The following is a 22,294-nucleotide window of genomic DNA, read 5'->3' on the forward strand; positions in this document are numbered from 1 at the left end:
TGAAGATAGACGTAAGGATGAATCAACACAAGGCTTGTATGAAGGTGCCAAGTTCTTCAAACAATAATCAACGTGGAGGATTTCCTGTCTAATCTTCCTGCATTCCTATCCATCCCATAATACACCCCTTCTGAAGCGGTTGAATGACTTTAAAACTAGATCAATGTTGTCCAAAGGAGTTTAACTTTCAGTGGAAACAAGATATGGATATTTACAGACTTTAAGACTGGAGAAACTGGAAAAACTGGAAGAGAGGTTGACTCTCTGAGAAAACAAAGGAAATTAACATTTGAACTCTCTCTAGGAAATAGCATTCCCATCACACTTCAGTTGATCACCCAAGTATTGTCTTAATTTACATCTCATTCCCCATCTCTCCTCTCCACATGTTGAAATCCACTCAAAATTCTAAATGGTTTAATGTGAACAATCATCATTACATTTATGCAGACGCTTTTATTCAAAGGGACTTACATTGCATTTTAAGGAACACATTTACATTCTTATCAGTTCTTGCTTTCCCTGGGAAATGAGCCCATGACTTTGGCATTGCAAGCACCAACGCCCTGTTTGAGCTACAGGAAAGCTCATATTCATGAAACACTATACTTGTTTGGTATCATTTGAAATGTCTCAATGCGACTGGTACAAAGGTCTTATTCCCACAGAAGTAAACCAAAGGGTAATAAAGGTTTTTAGAGTTTAGAGATACTTTGCTCACTGTGGTGGGCGTGCCCCTGTCCCCAAAAGGTGTAAACTGCCCAAGTCTGGGACCTTGATTAATGCAAATTTCCATTGATAACACCTGTTTTTCATTTGAAAAATATACATTTAAAGAGGTATGTTGCAGGAAGTTCGGGGCACAGTTTTGTAGTCACAAAACTTTTGATTTTTTGATTTATTGATGTCAAGCAAACAAGAATCTCTGCTTCACACAACTTTGAGATGCTGTTTGCGAATGTTTGTATATGGTTTTGGGAAACAAAGACTTGTTGAACTAACCAGCTAACAAAAAATGTGTACTTACAGTAGAATGTTTTGCTAACATTCCCATTAAGTTATGAAAACGTTATTTCTGAATGATTTTAAAATGTTGAAAACGTCCAGATTTGTTTATGTATTAAGAATGTTTTTTTCTTGGTTTATGTGAACGTTAGAGGAACACTCCATTCTATAATTTTGAAAATGTTATGAAAACATTATTTCTGAATGTTTTTTAAATGTCGAAAACATCCATATTTTTAATGTATTAAGAAAGTTTTTTCTTGGTTTATGTGAACCGTAGAGGAACGTCCCATTCTATCATTTTGAAAATGTTATGAAAAAGTTATTTCTGAGTGTTCAAAACAACCTGAATGGGGATCACACACAGACACTTGAGTATCGCTAATTTAGATGTACCTTTGACAAAGAAAAACTGAAGTACCTAGAGGAAACACGGTGATCCTGCTTACTCCGGGACTCAAACCAGGACCTTCTTGCTCTGAGATGATAGTGATACCCACTGAGCCACTGTGCTGCCCTCTTTATATTTATATGAATTAATTCTTACAGCCATAGGTATGGATTTCTAAGTAAATTTTTAAGTACCAGTAAGTAAGTATTTTAACTTCATTTTTAAGTAAGTACCAAAACCTGTGTTAACATTTTTCCAGAGTATTAAGTAAGCACATTAAATATTAGAATACAAAAATAACAGATAACACTTTACAACAATTCACATTTTACTATAGTAGTAAACTAAACTTAGTAAGAGTCTCTGGGAAGTACACAGTCCAAAACATGAATCATAAAGAGCAAAGCTTACATTTTCTAAACTGAAAAGGGAAAAATAACACAGACTCAAACATACAACTAGACAGCACACAAGTCAAATCTAACAGGACATGTGGAAAACAACACAATAGAAAAAGAAAACGGCATAAAATTTTGTTCTGTGTATTCCCAACGGGGAATGAATAGTTAGTTTCAACAGTATGAGATGTCAAAGAAGAAGAAGACTTTTTTTTTTCTTAAGGCTAAGTATGTTTTGTATACCAGTAAAGGGTTGACTATTACGTCGGGGCTTACTTCTGTTGTCAGCTCTTTTGAACAGATGCATGACCTGTATTTGTGTTACTTGTGTGTCTTTTAAAACGTGTCCAGGCCATTTGTTGTTTTTCCTTGTCCTGTAAAGTTTCTGTTGAGCATGGATCTCATATATGAAACTGACCGGCGTCAGGCTCCACCTTTAAAAGGACTTAAATGTTAATATTTCGAAGAGTGTAAATAGTTCTATTTTATTGTTCGGCATTCAGGGTAATTCAATTTTGTTTTATGTCTTTACCAATTTCTTTTTTCTTCTTAACCTAGCCTCCTTGAACCCTTAAGGATCAGATGTTTTGTTTTTTTCTGGCTGCTGTAACTGTGTGTTTATAAAGCATGTTTATTATGGCAAGAATAAACCAAGAGAAAGTTGATCAGGTGTTTTGTGCTGTGTTGTGATGATGCCATAATCATCATGGACTCGTCTATTTCCCTGATCTGTTGTGATTTATACGTTGATGCAACTTAATGTGTTTAATAACCCCAAATGACAATTTCTCATTGAAGCAGGTGCGCATGTGTCGAATGTGTCCATCCTGAGCTTTAATGGAAATTGTCTGTTGCGTCAATGTAACTCAATTAAGTTAAAACAATATTCCCTTGTTTTATGTTACATCAAACTGGTTGAAGTACAACAACAAAACTATAATGTGTAGGAATAATCAGATAGAAATACCTCCTTAAAGCAACAACTGCATATGTTTACTTTTTACAGTCTATGTTGAGTCTGGCAATCTGCCTACTTAGTTGGAAGCTAATATTTGTGTTCTTTTAAAGAAAGGCAAACATACTGGAGAATGTGGATCTTATCACCCTATTTCTTTACTTAATGTAGATTTTTAAAGGAACACTATGTAGCTTTTCAACCTTAATAATGACACGTCTGCCGTAGCCTGACGGGGTCTGTATCGCTTTTACTGGCACTATGTAACTTCGGGGTTCGGGTAGTAACCCGAGCATAAAAAGAACTACAAAATTCGACCGCTTTACGCCATACGTCACTTCCCCCAACACTTCATCAAATTTGGACGTGAGAGGCCAACCAGCGTTTGTTTTCGGCTTTCGTGCGTATGTTTTTGTCATGGGGGTTGTTTACACCTGGCCACTTCATGCGTTTTCTCAGATGGGATAGCTATCCGATCATGAAAAGACCAGGTGTAAATGCCCTCCGAAACGCATTCAAGATGGATTTGAATCCGATCGCTCAAACCACTTCAGGAGAAGGTCTGAGACGCATTCCAGACGAAACTAGACAAGTGTAAATGCATCTGGTTGTTGAAACCACATATGTAAATTGTACTCCTCCCAACAATGCTAAAAAAATAAATAAAAAAACGTGTGAGAGCGTGTTATAGGCTATATGTTATAGCCAGATATGACAACGCTACTGGAACACGCATCACCGCAGATGAGCAACTGAGCATCTATTCATCAAGCCAACATGCAAACTATCGCAAATCAAAGTGAAAGTAAGTCGCAGATGCTTAACACACAATCATCATCATCATTAAAAGTAAAGAAATTAAATGATCTTACCAGGGCTGTTTCTGCTCTCTCTTATTGCGGTCTTTGATTTTGAAATTTTAGCTGATGATCAATAAAATGCAGTTGTGAAGTGGCCACTAAATAAATCTCTTATTTGTAAACTTGTTTGCGTTCTATGTTGTATGTTGTTGCGCTTGCTTGTAGTATGTCATTTTTACATGCTGTTCATTCATTGCTGATAATTAGACCAGTCCAATAATTTCCACATATGTCTAACTAGCTTTCCATTATCAGAGCTGTTAACAGACTTGCTAACAAACACTCATTTCTCTTACGTCTTTTTTGCGTTATGTTTTATTGCCTAGCTTGCCTCACGAACTTTGCCAGCTGAACTCAGGTGTTGTGTGAGGTGTATTTATCACATAGTCCTGAGGGATATCAGACGACACGGTTGACGTTGATTCCTGCGATTATCATGAGAACAGTTTCAATATCTCACATAATTATCAGGACATAAACCTAACATAAAGGTTGTAAATAGTGTAAACGAGCACAATTTGCAAACTATTATGATAAATTGCAATAATCATGTCTTCGGAGTCTATCTGTGCCTGTTCCATGCCCGACGCAGGTACCGGTGTACAGGGTGGGAGGTGGGGGGGTGGAGGGGTATTTACGACAGTGCAAGTATTCTGAGTCGCTGTTTGACAAAAACACAATTTCTACACAGTGTGCCTTTAAATACTAGCAAACAATTTACAGACTCAGCTCGAGTTGGTGCTTCCCACTATTATTAATATAGATCAGACGGGCTTCGTCAATGCTTGGGTCACACTAAAAGATTTTTAAAGAATTATACGATTTTTTAAAATGTGAGAGACCACAAATATGACGATAAGAAATCATAGATTTAACAGTTTTGTTCCTCTAGTGTGTGGAGTGCTGCGATATGACCAGAAAAGCACGCCATACACTAACAGATTCCATTCACAAACAACCAGAGTCCCGCCTGTGAACACAGGAAATCTCGCAAAATCTCTCACCTAAAACAAAATAAACAAAAACACCGGATGACTGGCAAGAAGCAATAGCGCGTATAGTGTATGGACTGCTTTTTACATCAAATTCATGGGGAAAATAAGAAAAATGTTTATATGAAGTGGTGGAGACTGTAACGTAAGGACAGAGGCAGTCGGATCCATATGCAGCACTTTATTTCAACTCACACACAAGTAGACATAAACTCCGGCATACAATTAAACAAGGGGCAATCCAGTAACTCGTGGTGATAACAGGCTTAGGTCGAGGCAGGCAGCACAGGTTCATACACAGTCCAAGAAGCAGGCAAGGGTCAAGAGTCCAGAGAAACACGGAATCCTCAAACAGGGAAGAATGCTCAGAGATGTACGCTTACAGTGTGACAAGACTTCGCACCAGACACAGGGATCACTCAGGCTTAAATAAGGAACTCAATGACCCATAATCAAACACCACTGAAACCTAATTAAACATAATGAGTCCATGGTGAAACATAATGCAGGGAGAGAGTGCCCTCCAGTGGCTCACACGGGCACTCCACATCACATAGCCCCCCCCCAAAGGAGCGGCTTCCAGACGCTCCTAAGAGCTCTGGGGGGAGGTCATCGGGGACTGGGATGGAGGACTAGGCCCGTGGAAAGGCAGGAGGACAGGCCCATGGAGAAACCTGGGGCCTGGAAACCAGAGCAGGACAAGAGACCATGGGGAAGCACGTGTCGTAGACAACCAGGGTGGAACACACCTGACCGGAGACCAGAGTTGGGCACACTTGAAGGGGTACCAGGATGAAGCACACTTAAACGAAGACAAGGACGAAGCAGACTCAGGACTGAACGTGACCAGTGGCATGGGAAGCACAGGACCAGACAGGACTAGCGGCATAAGAAACTCAAGTGGAAATAGCACAGACAAGGTCCATGTCAGCGCCACCTCCATGGCCCTCACAGGGTACCTACTGCCCCCCCCCAAAAAGTTCTTGGGGAAATTTAAGGCTATAGCCTCCGGGCTGGAAACAGCCTCTGGAAAAGGCTCCCAGAGCTTGATAGGCGTTGGCGAGGTGAGGCGCAGAGGCGGGGCCGATAGGGCGAGGCGCAGAGGCGGGGCCGGCAGGGCGAGGCGCAGAGGCGGGACCGGCAGGGCGAGGCGCAGAGGCGGGACCGGCAGGGCGAGGCGCAGAGGCGGGGCCGGCAGGGCGAGGCGCAGAGGCGGGGCCGGCAGGGCGAGGCGCAGAGGCGGGGCCGGCAGGGCGAGGCGCAGAGGCGGGGCCGGCAGGGCGAGGCGCAGAGGCGGGGCCGGCAGGGCGAGGCGCAGAGGCGGGGCCGACAGGGCGAGGAGTCTAGGTACGCTCACTGGAGCCTGGCGAGCCGAGTGAGTCCTCCTCCTCTTCCTCCTGCGACGGCGCACTGTTGGAACTGATAACTCTGGATCCAGGGGAACATAATCGTTTCGCTTAACTGGACCTGACTCCATAAATTCAGCCGAACTTGACTCACTTTCCACACTGGATTCACTTGATTCGGGACTTGATCCACTTGACTCAGGGCTAGATTCACTTGACTCGGGATTCGGTTCACTGGACTCGGGATTCGGTTCACTGGACTCGGGATTCAGTTCACTGGACTCACTGGACTCGGGATTCGGTTCACTGGATTCACTGGACTCGGGATTCGGTTCACTGGACTCACTGGACTCGGGATTCGGTTCACTGGACTCACTGGACTCGGGATTCGGTTCACTGGACTCACTGGACTCGGGATTCGGTTCACTGGACTCGGGATTCAGTTCACTGGACTCACTGGACTCGGGATTCAGTTCACTGGACTCACTGGACTCGGGATTCGGTTCACTGGACTCGGGATTCGGTTCACTGGACTCGGGATTCGGTTCACTGGACTCACTGGACTCGGGATTCGGTTCACTGGACTCGCTGGACTCGGGATTCGGTTCACTGGACTCGGGATTCGGTTCACTGGACTCGGGATTCGGTTCACTGGACTCGGGATTCGGTTCACTGGACTCGGGATTCGGTTCACTGGACTCGGGATTCGGTTCACTGGACTCACTGGACTCGGGATTCAGTTCACCGGACTCACTGGACTCGGGATTCAGTTCACTGGACTCACTGGACTCGGGATTCAGTTCACTAGACTCACTGGACTCGGGATTCGGTTCACTGGACTCACTGGACTCGGGATTCGGTTCACTGGACTCACTGGACTCGGGATTCGGTTCACTGGACTCACTGGACTCGGGATTCGGTTCACTGGACTCGGGATTCGGTTCACTGGACTCGGGATTCGGTTCACTGGACTCGATACTCGATTCTTTCGAGTCGGCTGGCACGCGCTCAAACTCCAGTTCGGCCGGCGAAACCTCCGCTGTCTCTGGATTAACAAGTTCAACAAGACCAGTGAGGAATACGGGCTTGAGGGGTCCGACACGATGAATGGATTTGGCAGAAACTGTATACTTGAAAGCCCCTCTAACGGTCATCAAGGGAGGATCGAACAGTTTGGCGAGATGAGGCTTTAGTGGCGTGCGGAATGAGTGAGAGAAATCCGCCATATACGAATCTCCCCGACGCAGAGACAAGAGCAGTTCTTCAGGATCCTCTTCTCCTGCGGGGAGTTCAAAAGCCTCTCTGAATAGAGCGATAAACACATCATAAGAAGGGAACGATACCCGACCTGATTCCCAGAACGCGCCTACCCACTCCAGAGCCTCTCCAGTGAACAGTGAGCAAATGAAGGAAACGCGGTCATAATCCGAGGAGTAAAACTGGGGCTGAAGATTCATATACAAGCTGCACTGCTGAAGGAATCCCTCACACGCCACAGGTGAGCCATTAAATTTTTCAGGAAGTGACAGACTGAAATAGTTCAATGCAGTACTCACACTGGGTTGCGGTGGAACAGGTGCAGCGGGAGCTTGGGCTTGATTAGTGACTGTGCTTAAGCTCTGCGAAGACACAGATTGCCTAAAGCTTGTAAGTTCCTCAAGGAGAGATGTTAGTCTCTCCAGCTGTAAATGGTGAGAGGCTAGCATGGAAACTTGAGTCTTGGCCACGATCGATAGATGCTGAAAGTCTGCTGGATCCTGTAGTGGCGAAGTCTTCTGTAACGTAAGGACAGAGGCAGTCGGATCCATATGCAGCACTTTATTTCAACTCACACACAAGTAGACATAAACTCCGGCATACAATTAAACAAGGGGCAATCCAGTAACTCGTGGTGATAACAGGCTTAGGTCGAGGCAGGCAGCACAGGTTCATACACAGTCCAAGAAGCAGGCAAGGGTCAAGAGTCCAGAGAAACACGGAATCCTCAAACAGGGAAGAATGCTCAGAGATGTACGCTTACAGTGTGACAAGACTTCGCACCAGACACAGGGATCACTCAGGCTTAAATAAGGAACTCAATGACCCATAATCAAACACCACTGAAACCTAATTAAACATAATGAGTCCATGGTGAAACATAATGCAGGGAGAGAGTGCCCTCCAGTGGCTCACACGGGCACTCCACATCACAGAGACGGTGTGAACATGGACTTTACATGTCTCACTTAAAATCTCACTTAACACTGAATAGATCTGTGTGAGATCCTCCAAAATCACTACAACCTTTCATGTAAAAGTTGAGACGCACTTAGACATCAACACTCATCATACAAACTTCAAAATGGTGACAATAAAAAAATATATCAAAGATGCATGCTTGGAGTCATGAAAGAGTTTTGTGTGCTAGCATGAAGCATGTCAGCATTGTTGCGTTTAAGATGCTGATTGTTGATGTCTGTGAGTGTCTAAAGAGCACCGTAGTTAATAACACTCTACTCATAATATGTTTTCATCACATCTGTTTGTCTCAGTAGTTTCACATGCTTAATAGCACAATATTCAAACAAATTGATTCCTAACCCCAACAAAACACATTTTTGTTCAGTGATTAGACTTCAGAAGTGAACAGCGACACTTCATAATGACATTAACAGTCAACATCACCTGATGTTATTCTACCTCAGCTTCCTCTTATGCAATAAATGTGTTTTCTGAACACACAACCCAGCGTCACGGGCCCAACTACAGTAAACACTGATCACCATAATGATGACTTCAAATGTCTGTTCCTCTTTCCTTCAGTTACATCACTAATGCTCAATCATCATTCAATTCTCTAATACAATCCAGCACTGCTTCAGTTAAATACTCTGCAGTGTGGGTACATATGAACACTGAGTAGTGTTCATGAAACACAAGGGATTTTGCTGTGTAATGTCCAACCTTAAGCCATTTTTTAGCCAAGTGAATCTTAATATTGAAAGGGTTAGTTCACCCAAAAATGAAAATTATCTCAGTAATTACTCACCCTCATGTTGTTCCAACCCCATAAGACTTTCGTTCATCTTCGGAACACAAATTAAGAATTTTTTGATGAAATCTGAGAGCTGGATCACTTCTCCATAGGCTTCTAGGCAATTTCATTCTGCTGGCCCAGAAGAGTTAGTAAAAACATTGTTAAAATAGTCCAAGTGACTACAGTGGCTCAACCTTAAGTTTATCAAGTGACGATAATACTGTTTGTGCGCAAAAAACAAACAAAAATAACGACTTTATTTTGCTTTATTAAGTTGCTCTAGCAATTGGCAAAACATTTAAACATGTGCTTCAAATTGCAAACATTTTAAATTAAAAATTACGATTGAAAAAAAACCCCAGCCAACTCTCCAGAGATAGCAACATTGTTTCGTCCCAGATCCGGCCCACGTCTGTGGCTTGTGGATACTGATCTGGCCCACATGCAGTGTGGAATGATGACACTTGGGCGGACCGCTCCTGTTTGCCAGATCTGGGCCACAAGCAGGCAATGCCACATGTCAGCCAAGAGCAAAGAAATAAACCAAAACTGGAAATCAAAACTCAAAACTCAGTTTTAAGAAACAAAGACTTTATTTTTACCCCCTTTTAATTTCTGTAGTGTAAATATGTATATTTATGTATAGCAATACATATATATATATATATATATATATATATATATATATATATATATATATATATATATATATATATATATATATATATATGGAGTCACAACCATAGATTTGTAAAATAATAAAGTATTGCAAAAAAAGAAAAAAAGAAAAGTTTTGCAAAACAAAATTAAAATATTGAGCAAAAAAAAAAATGCAAACAAAAATAAAGAATTGCAAAGGAAAAATAAAGTTTCTGATTCTGAAACTCTGGCTCCATTTCTTGAAACTCTACACACAAAAACCACATGGATAATACCTTCAAATTTGATAATCCATCCATTAAATTCATGCATTGTAATTCCTAACACTGATCATACAATTGTTGCTGCTCCTGCTGTAAACAAACAAACCTTTTTTTTTTTCTTTTCATTTTTCCTTGGTTGGAACATATTTTATTTATTTTAAATAGTTAATATATATCGCCATACAACCATGGCTAGTGGAATGTGTTTGTTGATTCAATGCCATTTATAACTTTAATACAATGCCATCATCATGACAGCATCATGAATTTATTACAATGTTGGTTTCCCTGAAGCAATGTGGGCTTATGTGTCTCGCTCAAGGGCAAGATCTTCCCTGAATGGCCATACAACATGATCCGCAGGTCACATATATAGACTGTGTTCAGATCCATCACTATAGGGTGGGTGACAGCTGTATAGACAGAGGTTTTTTTAGTATTATTATTATTATTATTATTATTATTATTATAGTTTAATTGAGATTATTATTGTTTTAGTAAGCACTTCCACCAAATGTGCTGATGAATTTTCTTGAGAAATTTCTTAGAGTCAAAAAAGTTGTAAACCACTTTTGTCCTTTTCCCTTTGAGCAAACATATCTGTGGAGAATGTACTGTCCCCATGAGGTACACACTTTGAAAATAACAATAATGATAATAATAATAATAATAATAATAATAATAAAATAACAACATCAATAAATATACAGTAAATATATATAAAAACACTCAAATTGTTATTATTTGGCATGTAATTTTGCTTTACGTGTCTATAAGAATCATTCATAGCTTACATTTTAATTCAGCAGGAAGTTATTGTGAACAGGTCAGTAGAAAGGTCTCTTTAGTGTCCTAAGTTACTGTAACTCTGACCTTAATTGTCTACTGCCTGTAAACTGTTATAGTGTTATAGTTACAGTAAAACTGTTATAGTTATATGACTATTCCACAGGTGCATGTGCATTTATTGCTTCATTGGGGTAAAAAAAAATAAAAAAAAAATAAAAGATTTTGGTTTGGAACGACATGAAGATTAGTAAATGATGACAGAATTGTCATAACTGTCAAACTGATTTGTTGCCCAGTGTTATTTGTTCTTACATGCACTATTTTGTACAGCTAAGAGGTGATGGGACAAAACCTTTTGTCAGAAGTCTAAGAAACTGCTGGAGTTTATATGAAAATTATATTGATTGAAAATTATATGATTAAAAATTAATGCGCTGTCAATATCTTCTATAACAGACCCGATGGCGTAATCCACACATCTCAATTCTCCAGCGGCAGCCATCTTTGTTGTAAACAAATTCAACCCAAGCGCTCTTTGAAAGATGCTATGTTTGGTGTGCTTGTCTAATGTGATGTAGAGTTTATCGAATATATGTTTCAAAGGCATGGAACGACCATCGACCTAGCATTTTTTTTTTTTTTTTTTTTTTTGGTTTTCGGATAGGCCCCTGGCGCTGCTGTGGTGGCTGCCCCTATGCTGAAGGAATGGGAAGAGAAATGTTTGGTTGGGTTGCCGGAACTGTTGAGGATGGATTTGAAGTTATTTTGAAACCAACAACTGGAGGTAAAAAGAGGGTTGAGAGGAGAGGTAATTTGGGATATCCTCTGGTGAAGAAAAAGGGCTATGGACTGGTATGGTAGAATGGGGGTTGGCAAAATGAAAATGAAATTTGAATGACCGTGTTTCAGTTGATCTATTTTGCTTTGTTTGATGTTGAAACGTATGGTATCATGGTTTATTACTTGAAGGTCAGAGATTGTAGGATGTATGGGTTGAAGTTTGAATTCTGAGACTCTGAGGAAGCCAAAGAGAGCCAAATTGAACGTTATCTAAGGTTCTTGTTTTGTTGGGGGAATATAAACCTGAGCAGAGAGTCGTTAGGCAGATCCTTAGAATGTCGATGGTTAAAGGTGTTCTAGAATTTATGTTTTTTGTAAACCTTTGATGAGGAGGGATATCTGAGGATTTTAAATGTTGGGGCACTTTTGGCCATGGATGAGTTTGAAAAAGAAATTAATGCTGCTGAGGTAGACTTTGATTGTTCCTGGCTGAATTTAATTGATATGATGGAGGTATGTGATGAAGGAAGATATTGAAAGGAGGGATAACTCTGGAAAAAACAGTTGTGAGCTCAGTGGAAGTTTTTGAAGGAACTCCAAGCTGTCCAGTAAGTGTGTGTGTTCTGGAAGAAACAGCCTCTAATATGATATTCTTGGATAGGGAATGGAGATGTTAATGATTCATTTTCCTAAATTGATTTGTGTAAGACCCATCTGTAAAGGTGATGATACACAGGGCAACTTTTTGAGCAATGTTGCTGGGCAATCTTGCAGAGCGATTGTTGCTTGGGCACTTTCCCATTAAAAATGGGCAATACATTTATATCTGGATAATTTTTATCGGTCGTGGGGCCTGTGTCTCATCTGGTTGCCTGTTGATAGTAACATTGCACAGCAACATTGCTCAAAAAGTTTCCCTGTGTATCATCACCTTAAGATTATGCAGCAAATTAGTTTTTTTTGTTATTAATTTGTTGTGTGTTATGTTTCAAGCATAAAAATTCAGAAAAGTGCTTATATATTTCAAGTGTGTTATGTTATCACTGCTCAATATTCACACAAAAAAATAAATAAACTTTAAATTACTTTAGTTCACGTGTAGAGATTGCGGAGACATAAATGACCAAGTAAAAATGATTAGTTCACCCTCATGTTGTTCCAAAACTTTAGGGTTTCTTTCTTCTGTTGAACACAAAAGACAATATTTTGAAGAATGTTGCTAACCAAACTGTTCCCGTGCCCATTGCCTTCAATTGTATGGCTGGGAAAAAAATATATAACTACTATATAACTATACCTTTAAGATAAATGTTAAAGTGTACCCCCTAAAAGCACAAACTTTTTTAAATTAATGTGTAGATTTTGACACTTGTGTGTTGCAGTTGCCTTTATTTTAGTGAAGATCCAAGATGGACTTTTCAAACTTTAATCAAACCACATCATAAGACACATTACAGCTGGAAGCTAATCATTCACATGGGCAATTGTTGTTTGGATCTCGATGATTGCCGCGTGTGGCTGTTTTGTCTTTAATAATAGTATAGAATTAGTATAGATGATATTATGATATTAGATTTAGTATGAATGATTAAATGCTTTGGTGTTGCCGTCCCCTCACTGTCCTCATGCCATCCCCTTATAATTAATAATAGGGGAGGGTCATTGTGTAATTTCAGCAGGAGCTTTGACTTTGAAAGCCCCTGTATTATATTAAACGTACAGGTCTGTTGCCCTGTAGCAATATGAATAAACAACACATAATAGGTTTGGTCATTTGGTCATCTGTGAGCGGTAGCCTTTCTGTCCCTGCAGGACTGTCATCTCATATTACATGTAGAAATGATCCTAAGATGATTGTTTTTAGTGTAGTCATATATTTAGATAAATATTTGGCTTTTAAATGTTTAAGGCATTATAATTCCTTTCTGTGATGCGAGTCCCCAGGTGTTATGTCAACCTTATTGATTCTCTATAGTAAATAAAATATTTTGACCATATTTGGGAGGTGGGGCATGTTTCTCACAGTGCTTAAATATGACCAAATGGCCAATATCTGTTCAAGAGTGAATCCTCATCCTTTAGCTGAAGCATTTAAGGCACTTGGGATCTATTGAGCATGTACGTACTCTGGCTAATGTTGGCTGCTACCTCAGTCTGTAAGTACATTTTTAAAAACAAACAAAATTCTAATTGAAAACACTTTACAAGTGGGGTTAAATTCATTAACATTAGTTAATGTATTAGTGTCTTACCAACACAATATGTTGTGTTCACTCAACATTTAAATGTCTTTAACACATTTTATTTTGGATATATTGAAGTTCAAGATAACTTTACTACACCAACAGAAATCTGAATTGCTTAAATGCAACAAACATCATTAATTCAACGGAATAACCAATTAATAGTGAATAATGATATTCTGTTTCAACCTTATAGTCATAGAAGGTACGCTTTTTTTAACCTGTATGAGTGTTAATCCTAAAATAACCCCCTATTTTATTTTTCAGCTTTTCCACGTGGGCAAAATGCATTGAATAAACTTAATATAACACATTATACAGATCAACAAGGAAAATCTATTTAAAAATAAATAAAATAAACAAATATAGGTGAATGTTAACTTACACATCACATTTCTAAGAATATTATGAATTTTGAACTCTATACTATTGGAAATCGCATCGATTTAATTGAGAATAAAAAGATTGAAACCTCAATCACTTTTAAACTGGACACGCATCATTGCTGAACATTTTTGAATATCGCAAGTGTCAATATTCATGAATATTGGCCCATTAAAAACAATTTAACAGAATGATGAGATCAACAAAGATGAAGCCGGGGACTGTAAGGCTGATTATGAATGTAATTTGATACTTACAACTATTTTTTTTTATATATATATATATATATATATATATATATTTAAATTTGTTTTTTTCATCACACTGTTCTAATCCGTCGAATGGAAAAACAATAAAACCAAAATCGATAAATTTTGTAAACGTATCCTTTCCCCTGATTGGTCAACCAAAGATCAAGCCATGCTATCATCAGTTCTTACTCACACTGTAAAAAATAAAATCGTAAAAAAAACGGTCAATGACTGTCAGCTGCGGCTGCCAAACAAAAAACGTAAAAATAAAGTAAAATATCCTAATTTAAATGAAGTGCAAAATACTTTTACAGAAATCTTCATTAATCTTTTTTAACAGAAACACACAGTTAAAACACAGTTATTTCACATTTATTTTCTGATTTTTTTACTGAAAAACATGCAGTTAATTACATGCATGATTTGCTGTGACTATACGTCACGGCATCAGCAACTACACAGTTACTGTCTGTTAAATAAAGCAACATGCAGCATATCATCAGTGTTTCTCTGCTCATCCTGGACTGAAGCTCAGGCTCTACTCTTCAACACAACGGTGACACATGAAACACACCATACAGAAACACTTTAAACCCCAACAGAACATTAAACACTACCAGATCTCTCAGGTTCTCAGCATCTTCACTTATTACAATCCAGACTTTATTTCTTTCATACTAACATTCTTATTGAGAATTAACAGTGGTTTAGAAGTTGAAGTTTTATTGAAAAGAATAAAGTTTGATGTCACCATGATGGAGATCGGTGTTTGCTTTAGTTGGGCTCTTGACCTTTTAGTGTTTAACTTAAGTTTTTCTATGGATACTTTAACTGTGTGTCTCTGATGTATATTTGTTATGGTGGGAATCCAAGAGAAACTCAGATCAGATGATGCTGGTCACTTTCTAGTGATAATAGTCATCATGTTGTGTCCTGCTTCATTGTTACCTTCTGAAGAGTAATATTTGTTTTAAATTGTTAAATACTAGTGGTTCATTTTACATGCCAAAACTGCGACAGAAGATCCTGCAGTGCTGTGATACTCAGATTTTATGAAGTCATTCTACAGAAAATGTTTTGACAGGATAATATAGACTCACTCAGACATCAAGAATCAGCGTATGAATCGCAACAATGGTGACAATGAAAAAAATCTGAATTACTATAAAGTCACAAAAAGGCTTTGTTGGTTGTCACCATTGTTGAGATTCATATGTTGATTATTGATGTCTCTATATTACAAAAAAAAAATAACCAGCTCAAAACTTTTTCTGTATAATATTTTTTTTTTTTTCAATTATAGATCGTTATAATACTGATGCCACAATATTTCAATGGCCATGTGAAAAATTGACATTAATTAAAGACTTTGTATAAAGCTAAAATCCATCTACATATTGTTTAATTTAAGCTAATATATTCAGAGATTTGACAGACATATCAGTGACTCAGATCATCATATGATGATTGACATCACCAATAAATGACCAAGATCATCTGATATTTTCTCCAGCATTTATTGCTATAACAAATGTATATCAAATACACAGTTAAAGCAGCCAGAGAAAACTAAAGTTTAAAGCTCAAGGGTCATGAGCCCAACTAAAGCAAACACTGATCTCAGTCATGGTGACATCAAATTTATTTTAAAGTTTTTTACACTTTATTTAAATTAGCATATTTTGCTTTAATTTTATGGTTTTTGTTTGGCAGCCGTAGCTGCCAGTCATTTGACCCTTTTTTTACGATTTTTTTTACAATGAAGGTATTTGATCATAATAATGCAGGAAATACCTGTGAAATAACAGTGTTTTTTCGGTTTATTTAAATTAGAATATTTTACTTTCATTTTATGGTTTTTGTTTGGCTGCCAGTCATTTGACCCTTTTTTTACGATTTTTTTTACAATGAAGGTATATGATCGTGATTATTCAGGAAATGCCTGTAAAATACCAGTGTTTTTCAGTTTATTTAATTTAGGATGTTTTACAGTTTTTTGGGGGGCTGACAGTCATTTGACCATTTTATCATTCAACGGTTTTGTACTGTTAAATTACAGATTATATTTGTAATTTTACATACATTTTTATGTAATTTAAGAAAACAGAAAAAATACTGTATGAAAAATACAATCAATTTTCTGTATAAAAAATGTGAATTACTGTAATTTGTCATTAATGTCACAATACCTAAAATAACAGCTGAATTTTTATTTTACAGATATTATTTGTAATTTTACAGTGTTTTGAGTACAATTTAAAATGAAAGAAAATGATCGTCAAAAAATCACAGTTATTTTCTGTAAAATTAGGATTTTTTTTTACAGTGCAGCTCCACGCAACAGAATAATAGTAGCCCTAACCCTAACCCCACCAACACAGATGTTTACTCATATTTAGTGCTTGGCGAGTGCTACTTTTAGGCCCTGAGCACAATAAAATATTCTGGTTATGTAACAGAATGTCTCATTTGCACAGTGTGGGTTTCTGCTGCTGTAAACTGCAGTGATATAGAATATGCTGCAGCTTATAAGGCACTTTTTGAACATCTCGGCTTGGACAAGAACGTTCAGACGACCCACATGCGGCCTTTGCCCTGGGGCCCTGTTACCCATGTTTATGTGGACCTGTATGTGACCTCCATCATAAATGTGGTATGAGTCCAGCATGATTTTCTTCTCATTTGGGTCATTATGAATGTCTAGCAGGTGTAGCATCACTCAACACCATTTTTATCTACAGAATGAAAAAGACCAGAGCTTCTCGACACAGGTCAAAATGATAAGTGTAAGTGCTTTCAAAACCAAATTTCCTTCTTATTTCACAAAGTTTTAACTGATTAGCATGGAAATATCAAGCATCTCATCCTTAAAATCAATTTGTATTCTTTATATTCTTACATTTCCAGGCTTGGGCAAATGAGAATATGGACTGGGGTGAAGATACATTTTGTGGAATAGGGACACTAGGAGCCCCAAAAGACAGGTTTTGGACTCCAGACATTGGAATTGTAGAAAGGTATAAAATTACTTGTCAAAACTTTTATATTTTTACTTTGGGGATTTTACTCTCTTTCATTAGGGTGACCATACGTCCTTTTTTTTCCCGGACATGTCCTCTTTTTAGACCTAAAAAAATGTGATTTCTAGATCACCCAAAATATCCGGGATTTGGCTTTCGCTCTTTACAGTCGCCATTTTTACATCGCTTTAGGTCCCGCCTTCTCTCACGCAACCATTGGTCGTTCGGTCATGTATGCAACGCAAACATTGGTCAAACTGCATCTCAATCATTAGTCATTACCCTCAGCACCACGGCAACAGCCAAGAGACAGTGCATCGCCTGCTTGTCAACACTGGCACATGGCTCCTGAACAGCCTAAAAAAAAAAGCCCAAATGTGAATTCACAGATGATTAACAGAGAAAATTCCCATGTTTTCGTCTCGGAAGGGATCCTCGGTCGGACCATATAGTGTGAGCACATAAATCCTGAGCTCTGGCTTTACATCGCATGCAATCTACTCGTTCAGTGTGAGTAGGTACCTTGCTGAAATCACACAGACATCGCACAGTGTATGCCCGCCTTAAAGCAAACACCGATCACTATAATGGTGACTTCAAACTTTATTATTTGCAATAAAACATCACCACCTAATTTTCATTTATAAGTTCTGTATGAGGGAAATAAAGTCCAACTGGCTTGTAATAAGTCAAGTTGCTGAGATCTAGAGAGACCTGTAAGTGTTTAGTGTTTAATGTTTAATGTGACGTGTTTTCAGCTTATTTAAATAATGAGATTTACTTTAATTTAAGGTGTTTGTTTGGCAGTCGTTGTTGCCAGTCATTTGACCGTTTTTTCATGTAACTGTTTTGTTATTGTATTACAAATAATTACAGATTATTTTGTTAATTTAACATATGTAATTTAAGAAAACAGAAAAGTACTGTATTTTTATACAGTACTTTTCTGTTTTCTTAAATTACATATGTTATAAAGTACACTTATAACACTCAACAAACCTAGCCAGTTCAGATATTTCATGTGTTCTAGCTCAAGCAAACCTGGTGCAACTAATGAAGCCCTTGATTATTTGAATCAAATGTGCTTGAGACAACATCTGTTTTGCAGATTTGTGCTGTTGTGAGGGATTCTATTCGGGGGTTGAATAATTTTGAGACTTCAAAAGTCATTGAATGTTGTAACATTTTTTATGTTGAGCTAACTCAATTACTTTTGTTTGATTTGTTCATTGCAAACAGCTGAAAGTCCTAAAATTTTGCCAATAAACCTGATTTGCAATAGGGGTTGAATAATTTTGATTACAACTGTATCTTAAAAATAATGAAATGTTTTGCCTCTCACGCAAATTTTCAGCAATCTCTTTTGATTTTATTTAAATACCCAAGGGCTGTTTCATAAAAGACGCAAAGAAAAGCGGGGATTAAACTCCAACACCTGACTTGAATGAACCTAACAAATAAATTGGGGCTAAAGCGGTTTCATAAAAGGTAATTGAAGTTCAAGCAATCTCACTAATTTGATCCAGGTTTATCTAGTCTAGATAATTGCGTGTGCACGCGTTTCTTAAGCAGCCCTAGAGGTCGATCATAGATCATATCGATCCACTATCAAACAAGAATACATTTTGTGCTGTTTTATGCGTTTTAGACATGGTGTTTTCCTCAGTGCAAAACTTACATTTCACAGGTCTATTCTCCATCTGTAAATTTTAGAAAGTAAGAAAATATTTCTGTTTTGCTGCTAAACTTCACATTGAATGAGCGCAAATAGGAGCACAATAACAATAACAATAACTGACTAAAATATACTTTTTGCTTGGGAAATTTATATTTAATAACACCAGAAATGTCTTCTAACGATAATAATTTATCTTTAGGGTGTTGGATAAGTTGTGGTGAACTTATAGCTTTTTACACTCATAGCCTATATGTTATAATTAAAATAATTATAATAAATAAATAAATAAATAAAATTGAACAGAAGTAATTCAGAGAATACATTTTTAAGAAACCAAATATAATAAAGGTACAAAATATAGTTTTGGGTATATGACCTATGCTACTTAAAGATGACTTAAGCAATAAAAATAAATAAAAAAAAATGGCAAGAGAAAGCGAGAATTTGTTTTGGTTAGATTTAGTTTCTAAAGTACACTACAACTTAAAATTAAGAGAGAAAGTATACATTTTGAAAAGATATGGGCAACTCTAAAATCAAAGAATTTTCCATAAAACAAAAAGGAATACATTACATTCACTGTTAACCCTTGCTGTAAAAAAAGGCCAAATTCTGACAATATCATACCATTTTCCATTAAAACAGTAATATAACGTAGAAAACAAAAATAGCCTACAGGAATATACTGTGAATTAACAGTGCTCAAAATCGACACTCAGAGGCTGTTTTCCCAATCACACCCTTGACCCTCATTCACTGTTCCCTACATTAGTTCACTAATATAGTCCCCTTGACAGAGAGAATGAAAAGAAGTGAGTGAACTGAGACACTGATGAACAGCTGATAAGCAGAATCACTGAAGGACAGAGAAACAAGAACAGAAAAATGAGAAATACAAGAACTACAACTGACTTCCAGCAACACTGAGTGTGAAACCAGTTTACAAACCAGTGTACCATTATTTCTTTCGTACAAAAGTTATTGTTGAGAATTAACAGATATTTAGTTGTTGATGTTTTATTGAAAATAATAAAGTTATTATCACCATGATGGAGATCAGTATTTGCTTTAGTTGGGCTCTAAAACCATTGACTTTATTGTATCAGTTTTTCTCTGGCTGCTTTAACTATGAGTTTATAAAACACATTTGTTATGGCAAGAGGAAGATAATAAGGTGTTTATGACTGTTGTGATGATTACATAATCATCCTGAACATGTCTGATTATCTGATCTTAACTAGTGAATAAGCATTGAAATTGTGGGTATTTCATATTTATCATATCTGTATATCTGTTAATCTACAACATGAAATAGAAAAATGTTTCTGTAATCAATTATTCTGAAGAATATTGAAATCATATAGTGCTTTATAACATTTTGAACTCTTGCTTAACTCAGACACACACAGACATCAACAATCAGCATATGAATCTCAACAATGGTGACAATCAAAAGTCTCATGTCGCAATGCATGCTGGGTTCCAGGAGAGCATAAAACTCCCAGCATGCACTGCTGCATGAATAAATAAATACAAATAAATTATTGCCACCATTGATGAGAGACGTGCAGATTTTTGATATCTCTGTGTTTCTACAAGATAGTGTAGCTCTGTTTCTTTTTTAGATTCTGCATGTGTTAAAAAAAATCATCGTAATTTATTACTGTAGTTTCACAGTGGTGGTAATGAAACACTTTTGATACAGACCTAAACATTGAACGCAATTTTGTGAATGAACAGGCTATATTATGATTTTGTCATCATAATCAATATAACCACAATCTTTTACAAACCGTGAGTTTACACAACAGTGACCTGCAAAATCACAGTTCAAGCAGTCAGAGAAAAATCTACTAATTAAAAGTCAAGTGTTAGCATCCCAACTAAAGCAAACACTGATCTCTATAATGGTAACTTCAAACCAAACATTTTCAATTAAACATCTCAATAACAACTTCTGTAGATGTACGACAGAGTCAAACTGGGTAATAATAAGTGTATGATTTGTAATGGCTGGAAGTCAGTTGTAGTTCTTCTCATTCGCTTATTTCTCATTCGCTTATTTCACTAATTTACTTATTATTCAACATATTCACTTAATTTTCTCACTGCAATACTGTGTCAATGCTACTTTTTAATCTTTATAGTGTGGATTTCCCTGTGGCGTTGAAAGGGTTAACATTGTAAGATAAAAAGACACACCCACAAAATGTATTTTAACAGTAATAAACTGTAAGTTATAAAACAGGTATATACTGGCAACACTGTTGCCAGTAGTTTACTGTAAAATCTTGTTTTTTGGGTCACCATTGTGCTGAAGAGTAGAGCCTGTGCTTCAGTCCAGGAGAAGATCTACAAACATTGATGATTTGCTGCATGTTGCTTTATTTAACAGGCGGTGACTGTGTAGTTGTTGCTCCAGTGGAAATATTTTTATATTCAATAGTTTTTTAGTGGTCTCAAATGAAATAAGTTCACAGTAATACTTTGCTCACATTATTTATGCATTATAAATTTTAGTTAATACATTTAAATGACAGTTGGTCAATTTAAGGCAGTCGGCTTCTGCAAGTGAAATTAGTTAACTCGAGTTTTAATTTAGTGGATTTTTACAGTAACATACTGTAGATTACAGTAAAGAACTGTACAATTAACAGTATATTACTGGCAACAGTGTTGCCAGTATTTTACTGTAAAAAAAACCTGGTAAGGTCTAACAGTGTTAATAACTTTTGTATATAACCCTCCCTCCCTTTTAATTCTAGTTATTTGTTATTTTATTTATTGACTTATTTAATATGGTTATTATTTTAATATTTAAATAATATTACTTGAATAACTTATTAGGAATTATGTGTAATTATAAGAGTTTGATATAAATATGTGAATGTTTAATTTTTATTAATATTTATTAATATATTTGTTTGTCTTTTTCCCCTTTTTTCATATTTCATATCTAACTATGTACTTATTGGTTATTGTTCCCTTTCGAAAGCTACAGTCGATGCTGCGCTGATCAGCACATTGGGAACGTCTTTAGTCGTGACCAGCTGTGAATATTGTGTGTAACACGTCGATAGAATTGACCCGGAGGTAATATAGCCTTGGTCGATGACGTCATCGGCGCGCACCCGCAACACGAGGCTATAAATAGATGAGCCACAGGTGCATCATCAGGTCTTTTGTCTTCAGACCATTCCGTGCATGTGTGCGTCAAGAAAACTCTCTCTCTATACTTTTCATCTGCTGACTACAGATCTTTG

General features: G+C 37.4%; 1 protein-coding gene across 1 annotated transcript in view; it reads left to right on the plus strand.

Moving 5' to 3' along the window:
* Positions 1-8,355: 8,355 nt before the first annotated feature.
* The window catches only part of LOC311097269 (5-hydroxytryptamine receptor 3A-like), a gene marked incomplete at both ends in the record, with an annotated part of 46,109 nt that continues 32,170 nt past the window's right edge, over positions 8,356-22,294 (plus strand). Inside the window, 3 exons of the mRNA XM_084136839.1 lie at positions 8,356-8,404; positions 16,811-16,986; positions 17,241-17,350. Coding sequence (XP_083992965.1) covers positions 8,356-8,404; positions 16,811-16,986; positions 17,241-17,350 — 335 coding nt within the window. The remainder of the gene's footprint in view (positions 8,405-16,810; positions 16,987-17,240; positions 17,351-22,294) is intronic.

The sequence above is a fragment of the Abramis brama genome (assembly GCF_963993115.1).
Source record: "Abramis brama genome assembly, chromosome: 1".
Classification (NCBI taxonomy): Eukaryota; Metazoa; Chordata; class Actinopteri; order Cypriniformes; family Leuciscidae; genus Abramis; species Abramis brama.